The sequence below is a fragment of the Agelaius tricolor genome, unplaced genomic scaffold (assembly GCF_023055355.1).
Source record: "Agelaius tricolor isolate 1412-34295 unplaced genomic scaffold, bAgeTri1.0.p SCAF_1, whole genome shotgun sequence".
In the NCBI taxonomy this organism is placed as follows: domain Eukaryota; kingdom Metazoa; phylum Chordata; class Aves; order Passeriformes; family Icteridae; genus Agelaius; species Agelaius tricolor.
In genome coordinates this window covers 95405026-95431725 of record NW_027269261.1, presented here as the reverse complement: position 1 = coordinate 95431725, position 26700 = coordinate 95405026, and the positions used below count along the sequence as shown (strand labels likewise).

Genomic DNA, 26700 nt, shown 5'->3' with positions numbered 1-26700 from the left:
CTGGAGCCAGCAGGGCTGTAACCAGCAGGATGATGAAGTCAGAGGCATTCCTTCTGCCTCTTCTGTGGAGACAGGAGCATGTGGGACACTAACAGACCTAAATCTGTGTACATGTGTAATAAACTGTATACACAACTTTCTCTTGTCCAAGCATTTTGTTGGCTTCGACGAGATGTTTTTGAGTACTCTGTGCTGCACAATGTGCATCCAAGTTACTGGTGGCTGATGAATGGGCAAGAACAGTAGGACTGCATTTCAGCAAGCACTCACCAACACAACCAATTATTTGAACAGAGGATTTGTCTGAGGAAATGAGGGAAGTGGCCAAACTCTGAGTGTGAAGCAGCTAGGGTGGGTGGGCAGTGAAAGGTGCAGAGTGAGAGCTCCCAGCCATGCCCGTGATGCCCTCAGTTGTCTCCAAAATCCCCCATATTGCCCCCAATGTCTGTCCTTCCCTTTGCCCTCCCCAAGCCCCACTTGGGGACATCCTTGCCCCTCTCTATTCTCCCACTGCATTTCCAAGAATGACTCTGAAGCCCTTCAAAGTTCTGTTTTACCTGAACTGCTGAGATTGCCCGAGCCAATACTGGAGAATTGGGGTTTCATATTCATATCAATATTTCTGTTTCTGATTTGTTTAAACTTGAAGGTAACAAATGTCTGGAAGTTACCATGCAACTGTATATTTGAGTTAGTTCAGTTCCACTCATTTTTCTGGCTTGGAAGAGTTGATGCTAATTTTTTGCAAAGAAATCAAATAATTTCCAGGATAAGAAAGACATCACTTGCAAAATCCAAACCCTTGCTGTCTCAGGAAAGGACTTCCCTTCATAGTGCCTCCCTCAGCAGTGCATCATTTTGGGTGCCACAACTGCCCAGCCCTCTGAAATAAGTCAGAGTTTACTGCATTTTGGGCATCAGACAAACTCTCAAGGCAGCAATTTTGTAAGATGTGGCAAGACACAGGATGTTCAGTAGGACCTGCAGTTTTCTATGTGAAAATGTTACATTTCTCTCACTTTAGTCAACCAATAGGTGGAGCCTTTAACCCTAGAAACAAGACATTTTCTCAGCCATGTAATGACAATTATTATGTAAAGATTTATATTTGCATTTATTAAAGCTTGTTTTGGATGAAAAATAATCTGTTTTGCTCTCAAGAGCTTATCTGATCCTCAGCTAGAGGACAACAGACAAAAACTTAATAAACACAGAACTGGGGCAGCAAAGTTAATCAAAACAGGTTCATCTACCACTGCAATGTTAAATTAACAACTGGTGACTCAGAGTACTGGACAGCATTATGACACATAAGACATATGCTTGTTGCAAGCTCTCCAAAGAATCCCAGATATTTTAAAGCCAGAAAGCTCATGCATTTAACATTGATTGCAAAATGACCAGCCATGTTCTCTCCCACAGAGTGAACTTTCAAGAAAAATGAGAAGAGATACGAACTTCTTTATTACTGTTGCACTGAATATACAATTTCTACTAAGTAAATGTAAAGAAAAAGAAAAATAAATAGTCAAATTATATTGCTATTTAAAACTAATTTTTAAAAGTTTGCAAGAGAGGATTAGTTTGGAAAAAGACCAAAACTTTAAAAGCTGGTTGTGGGCAATTCTGTTTTGAACAGAAGATGAAGAATTTTTGGAAAAAAATCCCCAAACTGTTCCTACTCTTCCTTCCACTCTAGATAAGATGTTCAATGGGTCAGAGACACTTGCCAGTTATTCCTCTCTCTTCTGATCCTTCAAGCCTAACTAACACAACAGATACTGCTCAGGTATTACTAGAGAAGGATGTTAAAATATCTTTGTGAAAGAGGTCTTCAGCCTACAGCTGTCCAGTGACAGGGGCATTTTACTGAGGATCATTACTTTGAAAAGCCGAAAAGCATACATGTAATTCTAAAGCAATTTTAGTACCAAAGAGATGGATGGCTACCGTGCCTCTAGTTGACAGTACCTTTGCCCTTTATTTCAGATGGAGCAGGAAATTGCCTAAATAGCACAATTTAACTATATTTCAGTATACTGTCCTACCTTTGCTAATTTTTTTTTCCTCTCACAAAACAGCCAGGTTCTATTTTAAAATTGATGATTTTGGGACTTGCTAGACAAGTTCTTCTTACCTCCTATGGTATGTTCTGCACTTTGCACAGCAGAAAATGCAAGCTACGGAAAATAAACCATACTATTCTGGACAAAATTAATCTCTGGTTATAAATTATTCAATAAAAATAGAAGAGAGCATCTGTGGTCTGGTTTTTTTATTTTTTTTTGTGCTGCAAAAGCATTCTTCACCAGCAAAACACAAACAAACCAGGGGTCAGTCAGAGAGGAGAGAATTTACTCATTTACTGATATGCCAGACATTTTTAGGGATTGTTTTTAGGCTTTTATTTTGTAACACTGTGGATACCATCTATCCCTTCATTTTCTTGCCTTTTGTGCACCCACTTTCTGTGTGTCTAGCTTGGCTCCATTTATCTCTGTTGTATTCCCCTTTTGCTTACACTCTTTTTCTTCTATTGCCCAGCCTCTTTCCCCTCATTCCATTCTGCTTAAGTCACCTCTCCCTCCACACATTAACCCTATCTTCTCTTTTTCCCTGTAGCTCTGTACTTGCCAAGGTTTTTCCCGTGGGGAATTTGTATTTCATCTATGATATGCTCATAAATCCTCAATTATTTCAGTTCAATCAACAGGACTGCACAGATACCCTGCATTGCACTTTTCTCTGGTTTTACCTATTCTTTCTGCCTTGGCTCATCTGCTGCTTGTTAATCTGTGCTATTTTGCTAATGACCATTTGAAAACTCCTTCTCTTCACTGCTTTCTCTGGTGCCAAGGCAACTTGCCCCAGCTTTCTCTTCTGATTTCTGTACCTGCACAAGAAACACATCTGGTTTCTACCCACCTATCTATCCCACATTCCTGGCTTGAGCTTTCAGGCAGATCCATATTTATTAATATTAATGCAAGAGTATAAAAAGAAGGCACTGGAGAAAAATATAGAAGTTTGTACAGTGGTTTTAACTAAACAATTAGGTGGCTCTCCCAGTGTGGTTACAATACCTTGGAAAAGCCAATACAAAAGCAGTTTGAGGCATTACACACAAGGCAGGAAGAGCAAAAACAGACAGAAAAAACCATCACAACAACAGCTACAGAGTCAAATTCTCTTGCTTATACCAGTCAGAGTGACAAGTGATGGGAAGGCCAGGTAATGCCATGCCTAAGGAGAAAGGCAAGTATGAAAGCAAATGTACAAGGCACAGGGAGCTCTGTCCTACAGCCACCAGGAAGGTGACCCCAGGGTGTGACTGCTGCTGGTCAAAGGGCAATGAGGACATGGAGAGCCCATTTTGCCAGAGGAAAAGGAAAGGATGTGGTACAGTAGCACAGCAAAAACAAAGGCTCAGAGGATGCACGGCTGCTGCCTACAAACACATCAGGCATTAAAGGCAGGAGGGACAGAGGTGGGCTTTCAAAGCAGGATCACTGTATAGCAGAGTTTCATAAAGGTTTCACTAGGCATAATGAAAAATGCTTTAGAAATTAAATAGAAGAAATCAGATAAACATTAAAGATTTTCAGTTCTGGGACTGTTTTCCAATAGGAGTAGTCAAAGTAAACAACCTACCTAATCTTAAAACACAGCTTACTAAGTTAACAAAAAGGTTAAAGGGAGCATTTGCCTAAAAATTACATTATGGGATTTGATATACAGTAGATCTTCTACAGTTTTATCTCCAGAATTCTCAAGTCAGTCAATGCATCTGCAGTATAAGGATGAGGGAAGCCTGAGCTGGGAAGTGACAAAAAGGTAGAGTAAGAAAAAAGGTCACAACTAGAAAAATAAAGAAGGGAATAAAAATGAATATGGAAATTTAGATCTTGGGAAAAAGAGCTGAACAGAGCAATTATAGAATAAAAGGTATTATATAATATGTACCCTGCAAAAGGGAAAGAAAGTAGAAAGCAGAAAGATGGAAACAGTAAAGAATTTTCCTTTCCTTTCCCTTGCATTTACAAAGCACAGTTTTCTGCTAGAGAGACAGACAGAAAAATACTAAAATACCTTTTAAAGTGTTAAAATGCAATGGGTAGTTTATCACCTATACCCATTGAGGTCATTGACTTTGTTAAGAGAGAGGATTTTCCTGGTGGTTGGATGTGCAGCCACTGATACCAAAGTGTTTCATAAGGACCTTGCCAGGGAGAACAAAACAGAGTCCTCTGCTAACCTTTCCCTGATCCTCCCAGGTTGAAAGTCTTGCAGCCCACCTGAAGGTGATCTCCTCCTGTCTCTGTTGGATGAGAGAGCTCCTTCCCCCACGCCTGTCTTGTCTCAGCAACCAGCCTCCCACACTGCCCTTCAACAAGATATTGCTCTGGCACCTTGTGTAAGCACTCAAATTAACCATTAAATGCAGGCTTGATTAAATACTTGTAAGGAAGGGATTTCTTTCACAGCAGAGTGGTTTAGTCTCTCCCTTTGAACCAGCAATGCTATATAAATAGGTTTACCTCTGAATATCTGCTACACAATGTTTCCCTTCAAATCTCAAAGCAAACCCAACCCAGTGTTACATTAGACCATTTGGCAGTCTGAGGACTTGTCAGAAATTGTGTCTTGTCTAACGAATAAATATGAATTTATATATCCCTTGTATATTACACATACTGTTCCTCTGCAACACAGGAAATGTGACAGCAGCTGACAACTTAACATGCATTTCCTTTACATCCCATGGCTGCATGGCTTTGAGGAGCTCTGCTCCCCAGCAGTGCCAGGCTCTCAGGAAACATTTCCCTCAGCCCTAAAGCATGCAAGGGACCTCGACAGGAATGAGGGGCTGAGCTGCAGGGGATGAATGCCACGCTGGCACTGGAGAAACCCAGTAAAACATGGACTATAATAAAGGCCTTGAGTGGAAAAGTTGCTCCTTTTTGAATTGGTGTGAAATATAGGAAACTGTCTCCCAAGCTTAAATTGTCCTCCAGCAACAGGCACAGAATCTGGATAAGAAATTATTTTCCTTGAGAAATCTAATGATTTGTAGTGGGATGCTGTCATTATAAATATACTTTTATTTTTGTGGGTTTTTTCCCCAAACATGCAATAAAAGAGTGAGTCGTAAACATGTAGGAATACTCCTCCTCATTTCCTTTTGGGCCCCCAATCAGGAAATGTTGAAAATCAGTGTTGGTATTGCTGAAGATTAATGGCTGCTGCTCAGAAACCATACAGAAAAGGAATATATTCCTGCCAGGACAAATACATAGGCCATTGGACAAAAATCTGTGAACCACAGATAGTATTATATCATCATTGTAAAGATCCACACTGCCTGTCTTGCTCTGTAATTAATTATATTCACATGTGGGTTTGACTGAAATCACTGTATCAACCAGGCAAATTAATGCCATGCCTTCATGGTCCAATTTATTCTACTGGTATTTGAAGTTTTCTTTTCAAATCAGCTTTGCAGTATTTAAAAATTAGATTTTTTTTCCAGGTATAGGAAGCAATACTTCATGGATTTTTTTGCCACTATATGTTCAATATGGGTTTAAAGACCATGTAATCACTATTTTTTTTATATGAGCAGTTAGATCTTAGAAGAGAAAATACACTCCACTGAGCTGTAGGACCATTAAAATAAATCCCTGTCATCAGTTCATTTGCTTCCCACTCTCCTTCAGAGAGGCTGTACTTAAGAGCTCTCCTGCCATGTATATTGGGACATATTCTCATCACCACAGCTTCTTTTCTTCCCTTTTGTTTTCTTACAAAATAAGGCATAGGCTATTTGGTGACCTCAGATGTTTGTGAAAAGCTTTCCTTCTCTACATTCAGTAAATGTACAGGGTCCAGCCAGGAAACACGAAGACAGGCACAGCTGAGTCCAAATTGGTTCTAGAAGCTAAAGCACAAGCAAGCTACCTGAGGGTATTATAATTTTGAAAACCAATCAAGGTAAAAATGAGGACACAAACATCATTTCCAGGGCATCTTTCCACGGTTTTCTGGCACGTTTGACTTCAAAATTAAGAGCTGAAGCATCAAATTGTGAAGTAAGTGCTCAATATTGGTACCAAGATCAATGTGGTGTGGGTCTATGATGTGAGATGGTGTGAGTAGTGAACTAAGCACATGATGCATGTGAATGCATTACCAGTTTACCCTGCTAACCCCACACACTGTCACAGGTTACCTTCCATGGCTTAGCTCACTGTTTGAGGGTTCCAAGGCAGTGTCACCCTGGTGGAACAGCCATAAGATGCCTTCTACTCATGGCCAAGTAAACAATTATGGTATTCTATCCCATTTTTTTATGTAGAAAATAATGCATCTCCCTACAGGTACAGCCTGATGCTATTCTCAAAATAAATTCTTCTTACATATGCATAGATAATGTTTGCTTTGCCAGAATTGAAAAGGCTTCAAAGTGAACCCGCAATATGATTTGTCAGTCCAACAAAATGCCAGCCAGCCACCAGAGATGTCTGAAAAGATCTGAAAATAAAAAGCCATGAAATGACTCAGTGCATTAGGTCACTGTGACAGCCAGGAGGTAATACCAGAGTATTTACTTTGGCTGGAGCCTTCCTTGGCTCATCTTCCTTTGTAGTGTTAAAGCCAGGCTCTCATCTCTAGCCAAAGTGCTGGAGCTTGCCCACGTCAGAAATGGGTCAACACAGGTACCAGGGAAATAACTAAAATGGGGGGTTTGGCATGAAATTAAAAGCTTGTGTGGATTAAAAATAATTACTCTCTTCCCTGCCTGGCTGCAAGGAGCAGAACAGATGCACTCTATGGCCACCAGTGTGGGTGTCCCCATACCCTCCTGTCATGCCAGGAAGATTCAGCAGTGCCTGACATCCCTTTGGGGTCTGTATGTAGAAAACCCCTAAAAGTATTGTCCAGGATCTATTCCCATCATCCCCATAGGGATAATGAGAACATGGGCAGGCCTTCAAAGCTTGTGTAACTACCCCACAAAGTAAAAGACTATGGTGAAGAACAGGAGAATTACTCAAGCAATAAAGACTACATTTATTGCCACACAGGAAACATTAGTGACTTTCTTCACCTCATCTTTCCAGACCACAAAGGTGACTTCAGGGTAAATCTTTGTGAACAACATGAGCATGATACATTTCTATTGAGGTTTGGCTCTGTTCACCACAGAAGCTGCACGCTAACTCCATCTCTAAGGAAATTACATATACAAGATTTTGAATAAAGTCAAATGAAGCACAATAAAAATGGTTACTTTTCTGTAATGGTAATTTCTTTTTTCCTCTGCAAAATTGCATTCAACATATTTTCTTCCTTTTTTTCCTGCAGGTTTTCATTGTAAAATGACTATTCTCCATCTTTGACAAAATTATTTATTTTGAATGCATACTTCTTATAAGTTGACAGTAGTTTCTGACAAACTAGAGGTGAATTATGTGCAGAAAAAGTGATACTTAATGATACTTAGTGAGATGGAATCTCAGAGTTGTGCTAATGGTGACTCATGTACTGAAGAAATTAACAAAACAATTGCTTCTTTTAATCAGATAAGATGGTAACAAGTTCAACAAAGTAATGTTATGAATGTGGGTTTCAGGGGAAAAGTAAAGCCTTCTATGCAAAGATAAATAGTAATGGTTAATTGGAATAAAGGGATTAAGACAAAATATTTTCACACAGGTCAGGTGGCTTTTTTCTGCTTGTCCATAGGTTCAGTGAAAAAGGTCACTAAAATATAACCAAAAGAGTGTATGAATTTGAAAAGCAGTCCTACTACAAAAGGGGATAACTTTTGAAAAGCTACAAGTCTTCATACTGACTTTTTCAAATACCACATTTCAGCTTCTTATTTTGAAATTCTCTGGAGAGAATCTCTCACACTACAAAGAGTTCAGTGATGTATTAGCATTAAAGAGAATCTCAAAAGTGGACAGACATTTGGGGACAAGTTAAGTGCAAAATCAGGCTGACTGCCATCAGGGACTTACTACTGGGCTGAATTAACATGCAAACCAGGATAACTGAGAAAGCTTTCAAGCACAACTCCAAGAAATAAACGAATGGATCTTTGAAAGACAAGGAATGTGCAAAGCACTGGGCTCTGGAAATCAGACAGGACAGGCAGAGCTTTGGCTGAGGCCTCAGTAACATCTAAATATGCAGAAGTTCCAGGGGACATCCTAAGTCCATTTTCAGTATTCCTGACTTGTACATTGGCCTCTTGAATATTTTCAGTAATGATTGTAATTACATTCCCTATGTTTACTTATCTTCCTCCGCTCCCTCCTTCCCACCCACCACTGGTTCCCCTGTGGTTGTTTCCAGCCTCACCTGCAGATCCACGTTTGTTTGTCAGGTGTTTCTTTGACAGGTGTTTATAATTTATCTTCCTTGGGTCACTGCAGTGGTAAATAAAACATCACTTAAAACTATGGCTGTTAAAGACCAACTACCACTGATCTCTCCTTGTGGTCCTTTGCCTTAAATATGATGTTCCTGTTAGTTGAGCCCTGTGCTCTTTGGACAACCTAAAAATAGAGAGGTACATTGAAAATATGGTTTAGAATATGTTTCATTTACCTGCAGTTCTCCTTCCATTATACTGAGTAGTTTTATCAAGTCTTCTTTAGAAAGCTCTATGGACTTCTTGTTCTTTCTCTCACTAGGACCGGGTGATTTTGAGTGCCGTTTGACAGTTGCTGAAACCATGACCTCATCTTCCTTCCGATGAGGTTTGTTCTTTTTCTTGGCATCCTCCTGAAGTTTTTCATTCTCTGTGTGGCTGATGACAGGCTTGGAACTGGAGAAGTGCCCGTTAGACGAGCTTTCTCCACCTTGGTTTCGGGACCTCATCCCTGCCTAGAAAGAAACAAACATAAAGATGCATTTGTAAACAAAATTACTTACAAAAAAAGAAAGCCACAGTGGAAATACTGCCTTTGGTAAGAACAACAGTCTTCTAAAAACTGGAGAATACTGTCATGCTCAAGAGACTGTGGTAGAAAGCTCAACCATTCCAACAACTCTGTGTGTGGCAGAAAAAAAGTCCCGAGGTAAGGTTAGCCATCTTTTTCAGCAAGCCAAATGCTGATATGAGTTTAAATGTATGGAACTTAAAAGTGATGTGGGACAACATGTTCCAGTGTTTCCTTTTCTTCAGTTGATGTGTTGATCATTCACAATTCAACACTACAAAGCAAAGCAGGTTGTCAAAGAGATCTTATTTAATATGTGGCTTACTAGAGAAACAGAAATGCGATTATATTTTTCAAAAGCATATTGCTGGAGAAATTCTCTGTGAGAGTGGAGTGCCAAAGCTTGATTAATGTCAGTCTGCTGTTTCTCTGAAATAAGCAATGATTTTATTGCAGGTAACCAAGAAAAATGGAGAATGCAGAGTAAATCAGGTGGCAAATACTGCACAGGATTATTAGACAATGAGTTCCATAAAGCAAAGTTGAAAAGAAGTTTGAAAAATGAGCACAAATGGTATGAAATCACTAACAGGTAAATAGGCAATATCAACACACTCTTTCCAGAAGATTCAGGGTTTGTCCAAAATGTCAGGTCGTGGTTATTCAATGCTCACATTTCTGTCTTCTTAAGCACCTACATTGAGCCTTAGACTACGATAGCAAACATTTCTCAGCTCTGTCACCTGACCAACTGTACTGCTAAATTTTTATAGCAATAAATCTAATGAAAAATATTCCACTGCTTCCAAGTATTCCTCTCATTTGAAGTAATCTCTGGTGCTAGTTTGCAGTTTGTTCATTAGTCAAACAGATGCTTTTCAACATCAATAACATCACACACACTTCCAATAAGGAGTTCAGAGCAGCAGTTCACTAGTGAGGGAGCAAAACCTAAAATACATTGGCTAATCAGCTTTGCTAAATTGCCCTGAGTCTGCAGTGGCTTGCCTACGTACTTGACTCAGGCCAGCATTATAAATCTCTTGCCACAATTAGCCTTGCACTTTTGTAGTTTCACAGTCAGCATGAAGATTGTCTTTTTATTATGACTGGTTACTCATGTCTTCACTAATTCAGTGGAATTCATCCAGCAGCATAAATAGGGAGAGAATTAGACCCTCTATTTTGGAGTGAGAGAGTTTCACAAAGAGATTCCTTGCATTGTAGGCCTGCTCTTATCCAAACAATATGTGATACAGGTATACAATGGCCTTTAGCTTCCTGAATGCTTATGCAGGGTGTTTTTCATCAAACAGTTTGGATTAAATACATGAATTACACTTTCTAAAAACAGATCTCCATTATAAGCATGAACAATACCTGAGAACCTCAGGAAATCTTTTAGGTTTCAGATTTATAATGGAAAAATAAACATAGTACTATGTTTCCTCTCAGATAGGGCTTTTCAATTTGTTTAACTTTAATGGGTTTGAAACTTTCCAACCATGCTTCCTCTCAGGAGAGAGCACTTGGGATTCAGTCTGTCTCTATTTTCTAAGTGTTTCCTTCTGAGTCCCTGTGGGTCACAGCCTCCAGCCACTTTCATCTCTAAACTAAACCTATTTTTTATGGCTTACAGTGAATAGCTTCATGGATCCAGGAGATCCCACATGTTTTGAGAACAAATATTTGAAGACTGTCTTGTATATGTTTTGCAGTGGAAAACAGATTATTATATTACAGTATGTTCTGCTTAGTAGCGTGCCATTTTAGGGATTTCTCTGTAGCAAGGTGACTCAACTTATAGACCTGAAAGTGCACAATTAATGTTAAATTTAACTTATGTCTAGTTGAGACACATCAACAACCTGAAACATTGCATAATCAACCAGAAGCACTTAGCTGAGTATGTTAGACTCCATGAAAGGTGGTGTGTCACCCAGGCACATCATAACTCAAGACAGACACTTTGATCCATCTGTCCTTGTGGGAGCTGAGAAAACAATTCATGAGGCTGTGTAAAGACTGAGCAGTTGACTATAGGTTTATCAACCTGTTAACAGAGAATTTAGGAATGCATATTTCAAGTGTGCTTATGCTCAATGTAAATCAGTAGAGGCCCACCAAGGACAAATGCAAAGTTATGTTCATTAAAATGGCAACAGAGAGGCTTAACCAATTGACCTGGTGTCTTGTATCATCTGGCTAATTAGCATATGATTGCTGTTAGAGGAGATCGAACTTGGCCTCTTTCAAAACTTCTTTTAAACTTGTAGATTTTTTTTGCAGCAAGCCTTACCTGACAGTAAGTGTGGCAGACATTCTGCCACACTCAGGGACACTGCCCCTAACAGCCTTTCTTAGTGTGAAAGCCGCCTGCCAAAGTCAGGGTAATGCTAACACTTGCTCTGTCTTCCCTTATGATGTTGATACTTTTTCAACACATTACCCAAATGGAAAGGTGTCATGTGCTGAAGCCAGAGATGCAGGTGACAGAAGCTTAAATGGTGACAGAAAAGGCCAAGGTTTCGATATTCACACAGTAATTTCCAAGGAGTTTAAGGGCCAAAATCAACGGCACGATCCAGCTGTTGTGCAGTGCTCTAGGAACACAAAGCAGCTGTAAGGATGACTGAGTTTTAATCAGAGCAGCGTGAAGCAGCCAGAACATACCAGTGATGTTGGCTGAAATACTGTGTGCTGGAAAGTAGTGCTCAGCATTATCATTTTGGATATCCGTCTGCATTTCTGATGGCATCACGATAAAGGAAAGTTTCTGAGTATTTGCATGACATTATTTCAGTATGCAAATATCCAAATCCCAAAACTTTGCTTATCTGTTGTTTCACCGGGGTTCCAAAACTGATTCTGGGGACACTGCCAGTCCAACACTGGTAACAAATGACCTCCTGCTGTCAGTCCTGACCACATCTCCATATCTTACAGCATTCCTGATCTGCTGAAGGGATTGTGTTCCCTGAAGAAATAGCTCATATGATTTATAACAACTCTAGCATTTAACTCTACTTCTTTTTTTCCCACTCCTTATCAAATTGCATATTAAGCTGGAAACCTTTCCTAACAGTTTCCAGTCAAACAAGAAGATTTTATGTGATCAGTCACCTTGACTTTGACATTTATTGGCTACTCATTTCAATATGTGCTCACAGCATTGGTACTCGGCATGGGAACTCTTCAGCCCCTCCTCTGGTTCAGTCATTTGTTAAGCTTTATGCACAAAGGACAAATGCTATGGTTATTTACATGAGCCTGTATTGTTGTTCTGGGCATGGATCCTTCAGTTTTCACAAGTTAGAATCCACAGAAGATTTTATGAAATAACCTTTATGTTAGTTTTACTGACATCAGGAGGAAATCTGTGAGGAATTTGCTGAGTAGGATGTCAGGAGAGGACAGGCTGCATGCAATTCCAAATCTTTCCCCCTCTGATGGCAATTTGTTCTCCCCAAAGCTCTTGAAATGGCAGGTTAGATTAGGCTCTGTTACTAGTTCTGTTGGAATTAGATAACGCAAAGGGGCTCTTTGAACTTAATGTGCAGCCCCTCTTGCTAATTGGACATGATGATTTTGGCTCCATAGTACTTTCCCTTAAGATAATAATAATAATGTTATAATACATACACACATGCACAAAAGTTGATTTAAAGCCATGATATGGTTGTTGCCATTGGCAATAAGTTTGTAGTCTGGATCTCAGTTGCAGATCTAACTGATTAGAGTATGACATGAAAGTGCTGGGTTTCTGACAGGCTAACAAAGTATTGCAGGGACAGTGCAGCTGGGTTAGTGAACCAAAACTGGAATTTGTTTCTCTGCTGTGGCTTTGGGAACTGTATCTTTCAGGAGCTCTGCTGTGCAGGAATTTGGAGTGGAGCAAAGTGATGTGCAGAAGTGCCTGGGTACACAGGGTTGATTGAGGAGAACTCAAGCAATTCAAGTTTCTGCCTGGGGATTATGGATCACTATATAAGACTAGGAGAGAAAAATAATTTAAATATACTCAAACTGGACACCAAATAATATAAACCCTCCATCAGATCTGAAACACCCCACAAATGATGAGGAGAGCTAGAAAATTTTTTACGTGGTGTCAGTCTGTATCTGAAAGTAGTAGGTACAAATCAAAAAAAACAAAACACCAAAGACAAGATGAGAAAAGGGAAGGGAAGGGAAAAAGACATTTTCTCAAATTTCAGGCGGAGAGGAGGATGGGGGCATCAAATTGACCTTGTTGTCTTAGAAGTCCTCAGCAAGAACCACCCCAGATGGGAATGGATGGCTTTAGCTCCAAGGGATCTGGATAACCACAACTAAGTTTACCTGGCTTCAATGGTGTGACTTTCACAGGACAATCATGTAGAGATACAACTGTTCATACCACCTCAGAGACTGATTAAAATTATTAGTTTTCATATTGGTTATTCCAGGTCATTTTCCTGGGCTCTGCAGATGTTCATCATTTTGTCTGGCTGGAAGAGATTAAAAGGAGTCACATTCCCAAGAGGTTGTGATAGGCCCAGTAGGAGCTGTGGCTGCACTGAATGAGCAATGCTGTGCAGCTGGACTCTAATGCTGTGTGGAGCAGCTCTGGATGTGACAGACTCTGGACTGTGAATGAACTAGGCCAAGGGAATGCAGACCTCATTCTTGCTTTTGCTTTTGCAGATGACTCCTATGTTTGTTTCAGTCATGATGGTCAGAGGAGAGCAATAAACCTAATGACTAATACAATGAAGAACAGAAAAAATATCTGACCTTAGTCATCCTGGAGTTTCCTGAATTTCTAAATTTTTAAGCCTAAAGTACTAATCTGTTGTGCTGTCTAACCCCAGTCTCTTGTCCTCATATGCATCATGATTTGAGCAAACAAGAAAAGGTCTTTGTTCCTTTTGACAGTGTTATACTTTGCCAATGTGCTTTTGTGAGAGCACATGTTTGCTGCTTGCCCTTCTTGTTGGACTCTTGGCACAGAGCTATGGATACTCTTTGAATCAGGACAATTCTCTATTTAGTGAACAGCTTGAATAACCAAACCACAGGGCTGTAATTCCTGTACAGACTAGGAGAGGACCTGTGGCTAGTCTAGCTATGTAAACCATTGCTGCTTTCATCCTTTCACCTGGTCTGCTTGCTGCCCTGGAAAAGTGTCAGTCATACAGGTGTTAGTAGGAACAGCACCCAGTGCTGAGCCTCATGCACTGAACAATAAATATTTGCTTCATCCTGTTGACACTGCTGCCATAGTGGGGTTTGCTGTTTGCAAGTAGTGTAGAAAAGTGTCAAGGTTATAGCAGACATGCTTGCTGAGGTGCAGCATGAGAATCAGCAAAGCCTTTTTGCTTTATCAAAGACTTATTTTTTTATTTTAAAATTGATTCTTGTAACAGCAGCGCATAGTAACACATGGACTGTGTTCACCAAGGAATATATCAAAAATAGTTCCTTTGCTTGGAAAAGAAAAAAAAGGGGAATAAGCATAAATGTACTCTCAGGAAGAAAATAGATTTCTGAAAATTCCATATCCAGTTATCTTTCTAAATAAGTATAATCAGCATGAAAGCAGAAAAGGATTTCACAAAATTAAAAGAGGAAACAGTCATCACCAAGGCAGATTTATACCACTTTAACTCCATTTTCTTAATTCCAAGGTAAACTCTTCTCTAGCTAAATTATGGCACAGATTTACAAAGAACAGAGTTTGTGCTGGTATAATTCCATTAATTTTGTCATTTTCAGGAAAACTTGTGGTTTCATCTGGAATACTTTTACATGAGTAATGCATGCTGACCAACTAAGGAGTAACATAGACTTGTTTCACAAAGATTCATGTTTCCCAGGCTTCATCTGGAAAAACATCTTGGATGCATGAGGCATGAGGAATGATAAGCTATTAGATCATAATTGAGTCAAAAAAATAAACTTTTATATATCACCCTACCCATGTTTTGATTACTGTGCTTCCCAGCTGCCAGAAAGCACAAACAGGAGTCACAGAGGAGACAGTTCAAGTAGCTGACACCACTAGACAAACATGCCACAGGGTCTGATGAGGGCTGAGACATTTATTCTCTGGAGTGGCCATGTGGCTGAAAGGGACTAGCCAGGAGCAAGGAGGGTGGCAGCAGTGCCAAGGGCCTGCAGTGCAGCCTTTCTAGCCCATTTCAGCTGAGCTGGGAGAGGTGGGCAAATCATCCCTCTTCCCAGCACACTGGGGTGTCCCATGCCCAGGAATGCCTCTGATTTGAAGGGAATGAATCTTTGGAGGAAAGTAATGCTGCTGCTTTCTGGGGCCTTGCACCCAGCTGATGCAGCCTGTCTTGAGACACAGCCACTCTCAGAGTGCTGTGCCTTGTCATGACTTGTCACATACTGTTTTACAACTTTCTGCTCTTTTGAGTTAACCCATTTTCAAATCAAACTGTGAACTTCACAGGAAGACAATGCTAGCAGTGTCACCATTAGTTCCAGTCCAAACCTCCTAAACATTTGTTTTATCACCTGACAGCCAGAACGTGCCTGGAGAATGGTAAGAGAGGTGATGCAGATTAGCTGGCCTACCAAAGGTTTTTCACTCCTGCAGCTGGGAAATCCCTGGTGTTAGGTAAGCTCTGGTCATTTCTTTCTGTTGGCAGCACAGAACCAAGCTAATAACCCAAAAGGTGAAATACACTGTGGACATAGGAAGAACACTCTAGTAAGTGGTTTCTAAAGATCACTGCTCCTATAACAGTGCACAGTCTCCTGCCAAGGTGGTAGAAAACTGCTGAAAGCAGCAGTACACAGGAGCAGGTTGAAAATCATCACAGGTCTTGCCTTGTTTGTATCCTCACTATGACCAACCAAAATACCTAAAAATGAAATATCATTGAGGGAATACAGCATGGAAACTAAAGTCATTCCCTGAGCCTTGTAAGCCTGCTTCAACCTAGGGATGAACCATGGGACAAATAGCAAATACAATTAGGAAATGAGGAAGCCCTTAGCTTTCTACAAGATAAGTTTCAACTTTTCACTTTGAAATTACTTTTTATTTCAAAATTAACTTGTATTTTTAACAAGTGTGAGATGAGACAGAAAGATTAATGTCCCAAAAGCAAACTCCAAGCTTTGGGAAGAGGTAAACATTTTGCTGTCTCCTTCTGACCTGATGTGGATCTTGAATTTGTCTTCTTTTCAGTAGCCATAATTTGCACAGCTCTGATTTTGCTGAAACTGTAAACTATAGCTATGTTTTACATGTGACTAATTTATCTTTCTTTTGCTTTAAAAAAATGCAAAAATTAATCACAAGTAGATACCCATACAGATTTTACGGCAGAAGAAAAAAAATTAGACAGAGGACCTGTATCATCTACAAATATAGTCTCCAAGAGACAACAGGGTAAAAAAAGCCATCTGCAGCATCTCAAATTTCAACTGTCAACCAAAGCAGGGAGCAAGTTCCAAATCTCTGTCAGTGACTCCTTTGTAGGAAGTTTCAGTTGTTGATAGACACAGAGTACCAGCTTGCACATGAATGCCTTGTCATCTGGTGAGATGTGAATTTAACCCCCTCCATTAGACTGGGCTGCCTTCCACCTCCCAAAAGCTTCCTCCTCTGCCAAGTTTAATTGGTTTCAAAATAAGGAGTTAAAAATAGTCTCTGATACTAAACCTGCCCATGGGTTTCACTATCAATTTTGGTGGTTTTACAACAATATTTTTCCCATTGGGAAAAAAAAAATTCTCTGGCTACATGTATTCTGCAGATTAACTATGCCCAGGACTCCTCTCTGACTGTGAGGCCAGCTGTCCTGGAAAATACTTCAGGCTCTTAAGCCCTCTTAGCATCCATAACATGTTGGCTGCATCCACAGTGCCCCCTGGGAATTGCTCCTAGCCCGTGCTGACTCCTGAAACGTGCTCTCAGATGGGATGGGAGGGTGTTAAGTGGCCTGGCCACAGGTGTGCCAAGGAGCACTGCAAGAGTTTAGCAAGAGTACACTCATTCACCTTCCAGTGTCTGTGCTCATGCCCCCTCACTGTTTTAATTTACAACCTCTCCTTTCCACAGCCTTTACAAACAAAGGAAATGGAAAACTAATCAGCTGTGCTAAGGGAAAGTGCAACTCACCATAAATACACAGTCTGGAGAGAGAAAATAAGCAGTGGGTGGTGGGAAAACAGAAAAAAACCCCGAATTCTTCAAGTTAGATCAAGGCACACAGAACTCTAGTACTTATTGTAGAGGCATATTTCTAAGTTGCTACTGAGGGATATTTTGGTGCTAGAGAGGTTCAGCAGGAGTCAGGAAGAGACAGAGAAGCTGAAGCACAGAGAGAGGTTGTTCAACATCCTCACTTCACACCAGCCTTATCCTGGCTTTTGCTGGGCTTGGTGGCACAAACTTGGAGCTCTTTGTGTCACTGATAAGGGGACTGGCACTGTGAGGCTCCAGAGTGGCCCTTGCATTATTCAAAGCCCTGGCCTTCACTTGTCATTACTGTTTGCAAAGAGGTAAAAGGAAAGGAGAGTCTTACTTCATTCCTGGCAGTGCCAGCCCAGTGACTGTCATCATTTCCCTGTAATCCTGCAGGCTTTCCACTGACTTCAGAACTTGTGGCAAAGAAAGTAAAGAAGTAAATGTCAGCCTAAATGATTTAAATAATACCAATGTCTCACATTGCTGACAGGGAGCAGCACAAAAATCTGCAGATGCCTCACCTGGCATTGAGAATGGCCTCAGCCACTTAAATAGTTTTCATTTTTAGAATCAATATTTGCATGCCTCTTCTAATGTCATGGTTTCAAAATCCCTATACAACAATTTCTTCACTTGAAAAGAATGAAGTTAAAGAGTTATCCTGAATGTACAGATTGAGCTGGTTTTGATGGGTTTTTTTAACAGCCTTTTAATGTTAATCTGCTTAAATCTTCACCTGGCCTTTTAATTCAGAGCAAAAATTCAGGCTAAGCTGAAATACAGCATAGTTACTTTGAGTAAGGAAGGAAAGGAGAAGGAAGAAGCAAATAAATATTTCTGCATAGGCTTGGTCTTGCATCAGCATTACTAGGATTACCTGTTGCCAGATTCTTTAATGTCTGTGACATCTTAAAATCCAATTTCATCAGGGATAAAATATAAGCTAATTGTGTTTGTCTTGTTGCAACTAGCCAAACACCCTACCTTTCTTAACTTCATTAAAAGGGTTTAATTTTCTTTTTTTTTTGTTGTTTTTTAACTAGGAAGGATAGCTGCTCAGTTGCTTTTCTTAGAAAGTAATTTCAGTTCAGGGCCATGGAAAGATATTAAAAAGAGATCCAACAAATGGAGTGGGTGTTTTACAAGCCTACATGATGTTAAAGTTGGTATAAATTCATAATGCTCAGCTTTAAGTATTTCACTTGTGTGATTTAGGTAGAGGTTTAGGTTCCATGCATAATCTGCAGTGTCTTTGAAATGGAGTCTGAGCTCTCTGAGGCCATGTTAGGACTGCAGGTCCATCCTCCTCCTCCTCAGTCAGGCAGTTCCAGTGACCAAAGCCCACCATGGCTCCTATTTATCAGGGAAAACATCCCCTGATCATCTTCCCACGGTAAAAGGTGCTGGGAAGAGGGTGGTATTGTTCCTGTGGCCCTGTGAGAGTTCATGGCTGGAGGTCTCAGTTTTGCCCCTCTGAGTCAGCCCCAATCTCTCTAAAGAGGCTGCAGCCTTAATTTGGGCCCATCAGTGAACGGACTGATAAACTGGGGCTGGATCCAGAAATGCATCATCACAAAGGCCGATTTTGCTGATGGGTGGGGAGGCAATAGCAGGTGTTTGGCGCCTCGTTATCAGCATCTGACACAGTGCCACACTTGGTGGCAAGTGTTAGGACATGGCAGAGGCTGTGGGACTGTGTCTGCCCCTCACAGTCCCTGCTATAACCAACCCTGCCAACTTTGTATTAATGAAGTCACAAACTGGAGTGGCTTGTGCTGTTGGGATGGGTTTTCTACAATGCATCAGACCTCTGCTGCAGGCACACTTCTGCCTGAGAGGGGCAGAGAACACAGTATTTCTAAAAATACTGTGAAGAAATAGGTGAAAAGAGTCAATAGGTGACCCTTACTGAGCTCCCTAACTTGGAAATTAGCTCATTTGGTACTCCAGCTACAACCTCTCATGCTAAACTCTTTTCTTGGGAGGAAGAGTGGGGAGAATTTGGCTGTAATTGTACAAAACAACTAATTAAGGAAAGAGCAATAAAAATGGATGTACGTTAGGTTTCTTCCAGTTAGGGAAGGTGAAAGAAGAAACTAATTTTTATTAATAAAAAATCTGAAAAAAATTATTCATAAAATTTTCAAGCTCCTATTTCATATGAGGAACTGAATGACAGAAAAGCAGAGGAGGTCTCTGTTGCTGAAGGGAATTGGCGGGATGTCTCTAAATATTAAGGCATCACTGGGTCTTGGAATACAAATTTTCAAGCCTGTTTTGACATTTCACAAAATTTTGGGCACCATCCAAAAAGAAAAAAGAGAGAGAGAGAGAGAGAGAGAGAGAGAGAGAGGTGCATATACAGATGGCATATTATTGGTAGGTCAGGTAAGAAAGCAGCAGACATAAGTACATTACTGGTTTTCTTCATTTAGTGAAAAGCTGTCTGACCCTGCAGTTATGTAATGTCTCAGCATTCCTTATTTGTTTCCTAAATATTTTTCATCTGCCTTCAAGGAAGTTTAGGTGACCGAGAAATTACTTGGAGCTGCTTCTCCTGTGTGGTGGACCCAGGGCCAGGTGCTGCTGCTGCTGGCAGCTCTGCCATGTCTTGGCTCTGCTGTGACCAAGCTGGACCAAGCTGTGGTTGGGAAAGGGGAGATTAGCCAGTTTTCCTCCTTTGAGGAAGCAAATCCACCTCTTGTCATACTCAAGATGCTATACTTAGTTATCTTAAGAAACAAGATTTCATTTAGTGTTTTACATTTCACATTTCTTTTACTGTTTTACTTCCAGTGAGAATAAACCTCACTCAGTTTTATATGCCTAGTGAGAGTGTCTGAGTGGGCTCTCACTGCCACTGCTTGCTGTGGTACTATTCACTACAGAGACCACAGATGAGAGCTTTTCCTTATCTGCATTTGTCCACACACAGACTGCATGAATTTCAGAGGTAAGAGGGTTTTTTTCAGACCTGCCCAGAGGAAAGTTAAAGGGCAGCTCTCCAGAGCATCCAATAGCCAACTGCTAAGCACAGCTGTGCCAAAAAAGCAAGCTCAAACTAAACAGCTGAGCCTCCACTGTATATATACTGAAAATATTTCCCAAGGCTTTCAGAAAAGTTAGAATTAAGTCCCCATGTTGAATAAATATTTCCTTACATTTACTAATTAAGAATATTTTATACCTTTAAACCTGAAAGACTCTGCCCAATGAAATTGAATTTGAGGAATGCATACACCCTATGCCCCTATATTAAATAGTGCAACTCATTTAAGCAAAGTAAATTCAGAAATTTGGTAAATTCAGAAACATGGTATCCATCTTTTCAATTCATCCTGAACAACATCATTGACTGCAAAAAAACCCCAACATAAATTAAAAAAAAAAAAAAAAAAGAAAAAATCAATCAGCAGTTTGTCAGTGACTTCTAGGCCTGCAAAACCACCCTGCTATGAAATGACCAGAGAGTTTAGAGAAACCCTGTACAGCTGGCAGATGGCCACGAGCTCAGCCTAAGGTGGCTGTCATGCTTGCAAAAAATATCTTTATTCTGACTGTACTTACTGGTACTGTTATTACTTTTTGCCATCAAGAAAAACCAAAAGCCTGCATGGAAAAGTGCTCAGCAGCACATCCCAGTGTTGTGGGATGACTTGGCTGCACCACTGGATTTCCAGGCACTATAATTCACCCTGGGGAAGCAGCAAACACCAAGGATTTAACAAACCTTGGACTTGTTAGATAAGCATACCTGTCAATGACAAAGGATTACAATCAAAGGGACAGGAAAGCCTAGAAAATAAAACTACTGGCAGAACCCAACATTTAGGAATGTACAAAAGTCATGAACTGGTGTGGCAAGTCCCCTGTCCTCTGCTCAGCCAGGGTGTGACACAAGGTCTTGCAAAGGATTTTTGCAGGTAGCCAAACAACTATTTAAATAAGCAAGAACAAGGCTGGGGAGATCAGTGTAAATACTTGCCACTGAATCATCTCTTATATCTTGAAGATGCATTTCTAGAAAAAAACCCTGAAAATTGTTCTTCGCATTGTGTATTCAAAAAAGCTGAGAAGTGCCATTATATTAGTCTTTCTCAAACCTCAGAGAAACTTTTCCAAATGTCTATACAGGCAAATATTAAATAAATGGCTTGCTGAAATAATGGAACAGTTGTTGGACTTTATAACACATGCATATTTTTAAAAGAAAGAAAGAAAATACTGGGGGGGGAGTATTTTTTTTTTTGTTAATTGTTTTGAAGTCCATAACTAGAAACACATCGTTACCAGTTTGTACTCACATCAATTTTATATCAGAGAAAAATAAAGTTTTGTTTGTTTAACATTGTTAGATAAAACAGTAACTGTATAAATTTAAGAAAGCAAATTGCTTATGCCAAGTTAGTGTCAATTAGCATTATGGATGACAGTTTAAGGAGGATTAGATGATGTATTGCAGGTTTGAAACAACTAAAAATAGAAAAGCCATACAAGTCATAAAAATTGCACAATGTGCAACTTTCAGTTCCAGGAAGATTGTGTTTGCAATCCTTGACTACAAATGGAGTTGCTTTCTGACTGTTGGGATAGATCTTCTGGGGCCATAATTAATACAGACAGTCCCAAGCTTTCCAAATGACTCAGAGATTTAAAAATATGATATGATATTGGGCTTAAAGCAGTGAAATTTTTATAAAATAATTTAGTGTTTGCCTTCCAGTTTCTGAGCTGGGTTCACAGCTCCAAAGTATGTTCTAGCACCTTGAGGAACTTTAAAACTGGAAATAAAGAATGCTGTATAACCAATGTGATACTACCAATGGGGCTTTTAAAAGACAGAAAAGTCCAAGATGAATATTGTAAGACATGTCACATGGTCATAGGATTCCATGGTGCCTGCTGCAGAGTTCCTTGTTACACTAAGTCCTTAACTCAGGATGCTTATTTTTAACTCATTGTGCTAAAAAATTTCAGAGAAAATAATGCTCATTGAGGATGTCATTGGGAATTGTCAACAGTCCCCAAGGGCTTTAACAGCTCTGCAATTCAGATAAGCCTTTGAAAAACTCTTGGTTTTCTTGTTCACATGTTCTTGGTTTGAAATAAGTAATTTTGGTTGCCTCCTGGAGCTGACATCTGCAGAAAGCTCAGGTATTGCTTTCCAGCCATGCTATTGCAACATTGCTGAGTGTTATTTATTTAGGTGTGTGGCTCCAGCTGGGAGCTGTGTCAGCAGAACAGCCCATGCTGTGCAGGAATACCTGTGTCAGGGATGCTCCCAGGCAGGGGCTCCACTAGAATCTAGGTCCGGAGTGGGGAGGAGGGAGTCGAGGGTAGAGGTGTCCCTGTGCCATCTCTGCTGCTCCCACCTGAGGCTGACTGGGGTCCCTGCTGCTCCCTGGAGAAGAGATAAGGCTCAGGGGCCACAAGCCAGGACAAAGAGAGAAGCAGCACATTCTGCTTGTCTGCCAGCCAGCCAGCAGGCCAGCTAGAAAACAGAGGTTTCCAGACCTTAAGTGCCTTGAAAATACTAATACTTTTTATTAGAGACTCCTGTTGACTTTATCCTTGTGTTCCAAAGCTGTGACAGTGCACAGTGGCCTGAAGAATCCAGGAGGATTTGCAGGTATGATACAGTACAGCAACTGGGTGGTGACCCCTCACACTCCATTTGCCTCCAAAGAGCCGTGCCACAAGTCACAGCTTTCTGCTGTAATTAGGCAATCAGCACCAAAAACCCCTCCATCCCAAAAAGCAGCTGTAAGGAGGGAAGGGAAAAGCTGGCAGGTGGTGTGCTGGGTTCCTCACTGAGCAGAGCAGTTCGGCAGAGTATGTGCAGGGCAGTGACACAACGTGGTGACAGCACAGCAGAGTATCAGTGGCCCTGCAGGCAGCCTGCAGAGCCCTGCCTGCTCAGCTGGCTGAGCTGCCAGCCTGCAGCACTGCAAGACGTGGTTTCTCTCACAGCCCACAAAACAAAGGAAGGCTGGGGACATGGCAACAACTCCAAATGCTGTGGAGGTACAGAAGATGTGCAGGGAACCAGGAGCTCTGCTCCAGGACAGCTGGGGATGTTGCAGGGCCTATGGGGATCAGAGCGCTGGACAAAGGCAGGGTCTCGTGTTGATAAAAGCACATTCATGCATTTGGTTGGGTTGCCTGAACAAACAGAATGGTGGACTCCCTGAATTCTGCCCTGACCCTCCTGACTGAGCAGCATGGTTATGGCATAGACAAAGTTCTGCAGGTCAAATACTCTCCAGACACAGCTGACATGGAAACACCATGAGAGCCAGAGGGTCTGAGAAATGCTGCATCCAGGCAGGCTCAGTGGCAGGGCTCACAGAGATTCTGAGGGCTGTGAGACCATGGAGGTCCTTCCTGGGCAAGGAAATCATGGTGTTCTGGGGGGCTATGATCTTTTTAAATAAAACAGTAACAATTTTGTTCAATTCTACAAAATAACTGTTATTTAAATAATTTATATAGTTCTAATAACAGTATAGTCATACAAGGAATGTTACCATTCAAGGGACAAAGAAGAACTACTGCACTAAGTTAGTAGCAGTCAGAGCAGTGTATGACCCATTTGCCAATTATTTCTTAACAAACTGTATGTGAGTTCTTGCAAAATAGTAAGTATCAACTTGGTATTTGTATATTTTGTCCTTTGCTCTAAGTGAAAAGAACAAGATCTATTGGATTATGGGCAATATAAGGAGAGATACAGTAATGAAATCTTAACCAGCTGTAATTGGTGCATACATATTAAGAAAAACTTAGATTTAAAGGAAGGTTATTTTACAGATAAGTATTTTCATTTTCTAGAAAATTTGCTTAGCGAGCTTCAATCTTGAGCAGCAGCTACTTCTTGGAAAAGATTGAGCAATTACCTATTTATTTATTTGTGAATAGCAGAAAGCATTTCCTACATGTGCAAGAATTCAGGTTATCACACTGTTATACCACAAGCCCTGAATCATATGTCTCATGACAATCCACAAGAAGCAGAATAGAGATAACTTGTAGGAGACACATGGGATTTACAGTAATTAATTCTTTGGCCTGTGAAAGGTTTGTCCTTTAAAATAATTCAGTGAGAGTTTTTTTCATTAATTTGAATGAGGAAGGATCAAGACTACTGTCTTTAAAAGTATCTAGACCTAGAAAAAGAAAATGAGTCATGTTTTTGTAATGAAGAGCTGAATTTGCAACGCAATTCACACAATGTAAGAAGCAAAGAAGAGTTTGCTGTCAACAAGCACATAATAATTATTAAGATACAAAAAGGGTGGACCAAGGCTTAGTGGGTCAAATTCTGGCCTCATTTGCCTTTACTCTTCTGAGTTTAAAAGGGTTACTTTGGATTTTCATCAGCCTAAATGAGATTGAAGTCTGATGTTCTGTAAGCAAACAAAAGTGGCATTATTCATGATTTGCAGAAACCTTGTTCACTGAAGACATTGTTTAAAAATAGGCCCTTAAGGGTACTTTCTTTCCTTTATTTATTGTTTTAAAGTAATTTTACAAGTGTAGTAATAACACCTATATCTTCCCAAGAAGAGACATCCTGGAACACAGATAGGACTTAAGTAATTTCCATCCTCTAATTCTTGACCAAGCAGCAGGATAAGGTAGACACAGTACACTCTTTGGATAAGCTTTTTTTCCATTAAACATTAAAATATATCAGGATAATATTTATGTCTATACACGTCTTCTTCATTTTAATTAAGTGATGACACAGTAAATAGTGATCAAAAGAAAGAGTCAAGGTGAATATCACTGCAGCACTTAAAATATTCCCCATTATACAACATTGTGTTGTATTAAGAAGCCCATGAGATTTTGCTGCTGAGCTGAATACTGGTACAGCTTGACTTGATACTTGACTCACAGACATCACCCAGGTGCATCAAAATGCTCCTAAACCCCTGTTAGGCTAATGAAAGACAAAGCTTTGGTTGCAGACTGTCCCTCACGAGCAACTTAACCCTAGCAGGGCTGCAATGGCATCACAACTTTTTGGGCTGCCTTTTCCATCTCAACTGTTGAGAATTTTATCATGTGCACTAAACAGAATAATGTTTGTTTGTTACTCTCAGCAGAGTAGTGAGAAGCTATTGATTCTCTGTAGATTAGTTTTGGAGAAAGCCTCTCGTCTTTCCTCGTTCACATGCACATGTTCTCTCCCCCAGTGAAGCATGGATCAGGAAACCAAATGTAGCAGAAAGAAAGCTGAAGTTTTCTTTGGCAGGTTTGCCAAGAAGCCCTAATGAAAGGGGTCAGTGAAAGTCCCCATATTCCCATTGATCTACAAGCCACCATTCCCAGGACTTTCAAAGGAAAAGACAGGGAAAGCAAGGAGCTCTCAAAGCTGCTTTTCTCTCCAAGCCCCAGCAGCTACACTGGAGATGGCACAACAAGGGGCAAGTCCTGGGCAGACAGTCTGGTGGGCTTCTGTGAAGGTCTGGCTGTGCACAGTTAGTCAGAATGGGACACAAAATGAAGCTGATTTTGTCAAGCGCCCTACACCCCACCAGCACCACTGGACAAGGCTTTGGGATTCAGGAAGGGGCACCTCCTTCCCACGACCCACAGGCCACCACGGGGGCAGGAGCCGTGTGATGGCTTCCACCATCAAATCAAACCTTTGACTATCACTGTTTTCATCAGAAGTGTTTGTTAGAATTACAGTCCCATTTAATTTATTATCAGTGCCCCAAGAACCCAGGACCCCACATCAGCCCACCTGGGGCCACCAGCCCCAGTCCCAGGGTTGCCACACAGCCACACACAGCCCAACCCTGGAGGCCACCAAGCTGGGCCCACAGCCCATCCTGGGCTCCTCCTATCTCCAGGAATGTGCCTGATGCCAAGGCCTGGGGCTGTCCCCAGCTGTCTCCCTCAGGCCTCTGTTCCCCAGGGGATTGCCATCCCCAGTCCTCAGAAAGCAGCCACTCCTGCATGTATTTCTTTAATTGTCTGCTTAACTGCTTGTTTGTATTCACAGTTGGGATTCTCCTTTACTCTTGTTCAAATGTTTTAAAAGTTTGTCTTTTTCATTGATCTTCATATGTGCATGTAGTAGCTTAAATTTGTGCTTCCCTTTTCCTACCGTATATTACAAAAGCTCTTTTTGCCTTTTGCCACAGGGCAGAAAAATGGAAATCAACCTGTTTATTCCTGAGAAAAGAAGGACCGTAGAAAAACATATGCTCCCCCAGTATCTCTCCTTTACACTTACAGAGACATCCTGTTCTGCAATGGTCCTGATGCCAAGCACTGGGATTTCAGGCTCAGAATGACTGGGGAAAAGTTTATCTCTGAAGCTCCCCTTGAAACTTGATTAAACTATCAACTCAATGAGGATTACAAGTAAAACAGCCAAAAAAAGATTGCTGTCACAGTCTTAATAGCTGGCAGTCAGGAGTCTCCTGGAGTTTTCCAAGAAGCTATGGCACAAGAGACATGGGGGATAATGGATTTGACCAAACATCCTTTTCTCTGTGGTCCTGGGAGGTGGTGGGATCAGTTGTACCC

At 40.8% G+C, this 26700-nt stretch overlaps 1 protein-coding gene across 3 annotated transcripts in view; it reads right to left on the bottom strand.

Annotated features, from left to right (window-relative positions):
- FILIP1 (filamin A interacting protein 1) overlaps positions 1 to 26700 on the bottom strand; it is a 102143-nt gene that overhangs the window by 51144 nt on the left and 24299 nt on the right. For 2 of the 3 annotated variants that reach the window (XM_071444561.1, XM_071444579.1), the window contains exon 2: positions 8617 to 8895. In XM_071444561.1, the coding sequence (XP_071300662.1) occupies positions 8617 to 8889 (273 nt within the window). In that variant the 5' untranslated portion in view covers positions 8890 to 8895. Of the gene's footprint in view, positions 1 to 8616; positions 8896 to 22418; positions 22556 to 26700 lie in introns of all 3 variants that reach the window. The other variant, XM_071444570.1, reaches the window with a different exon arrangement.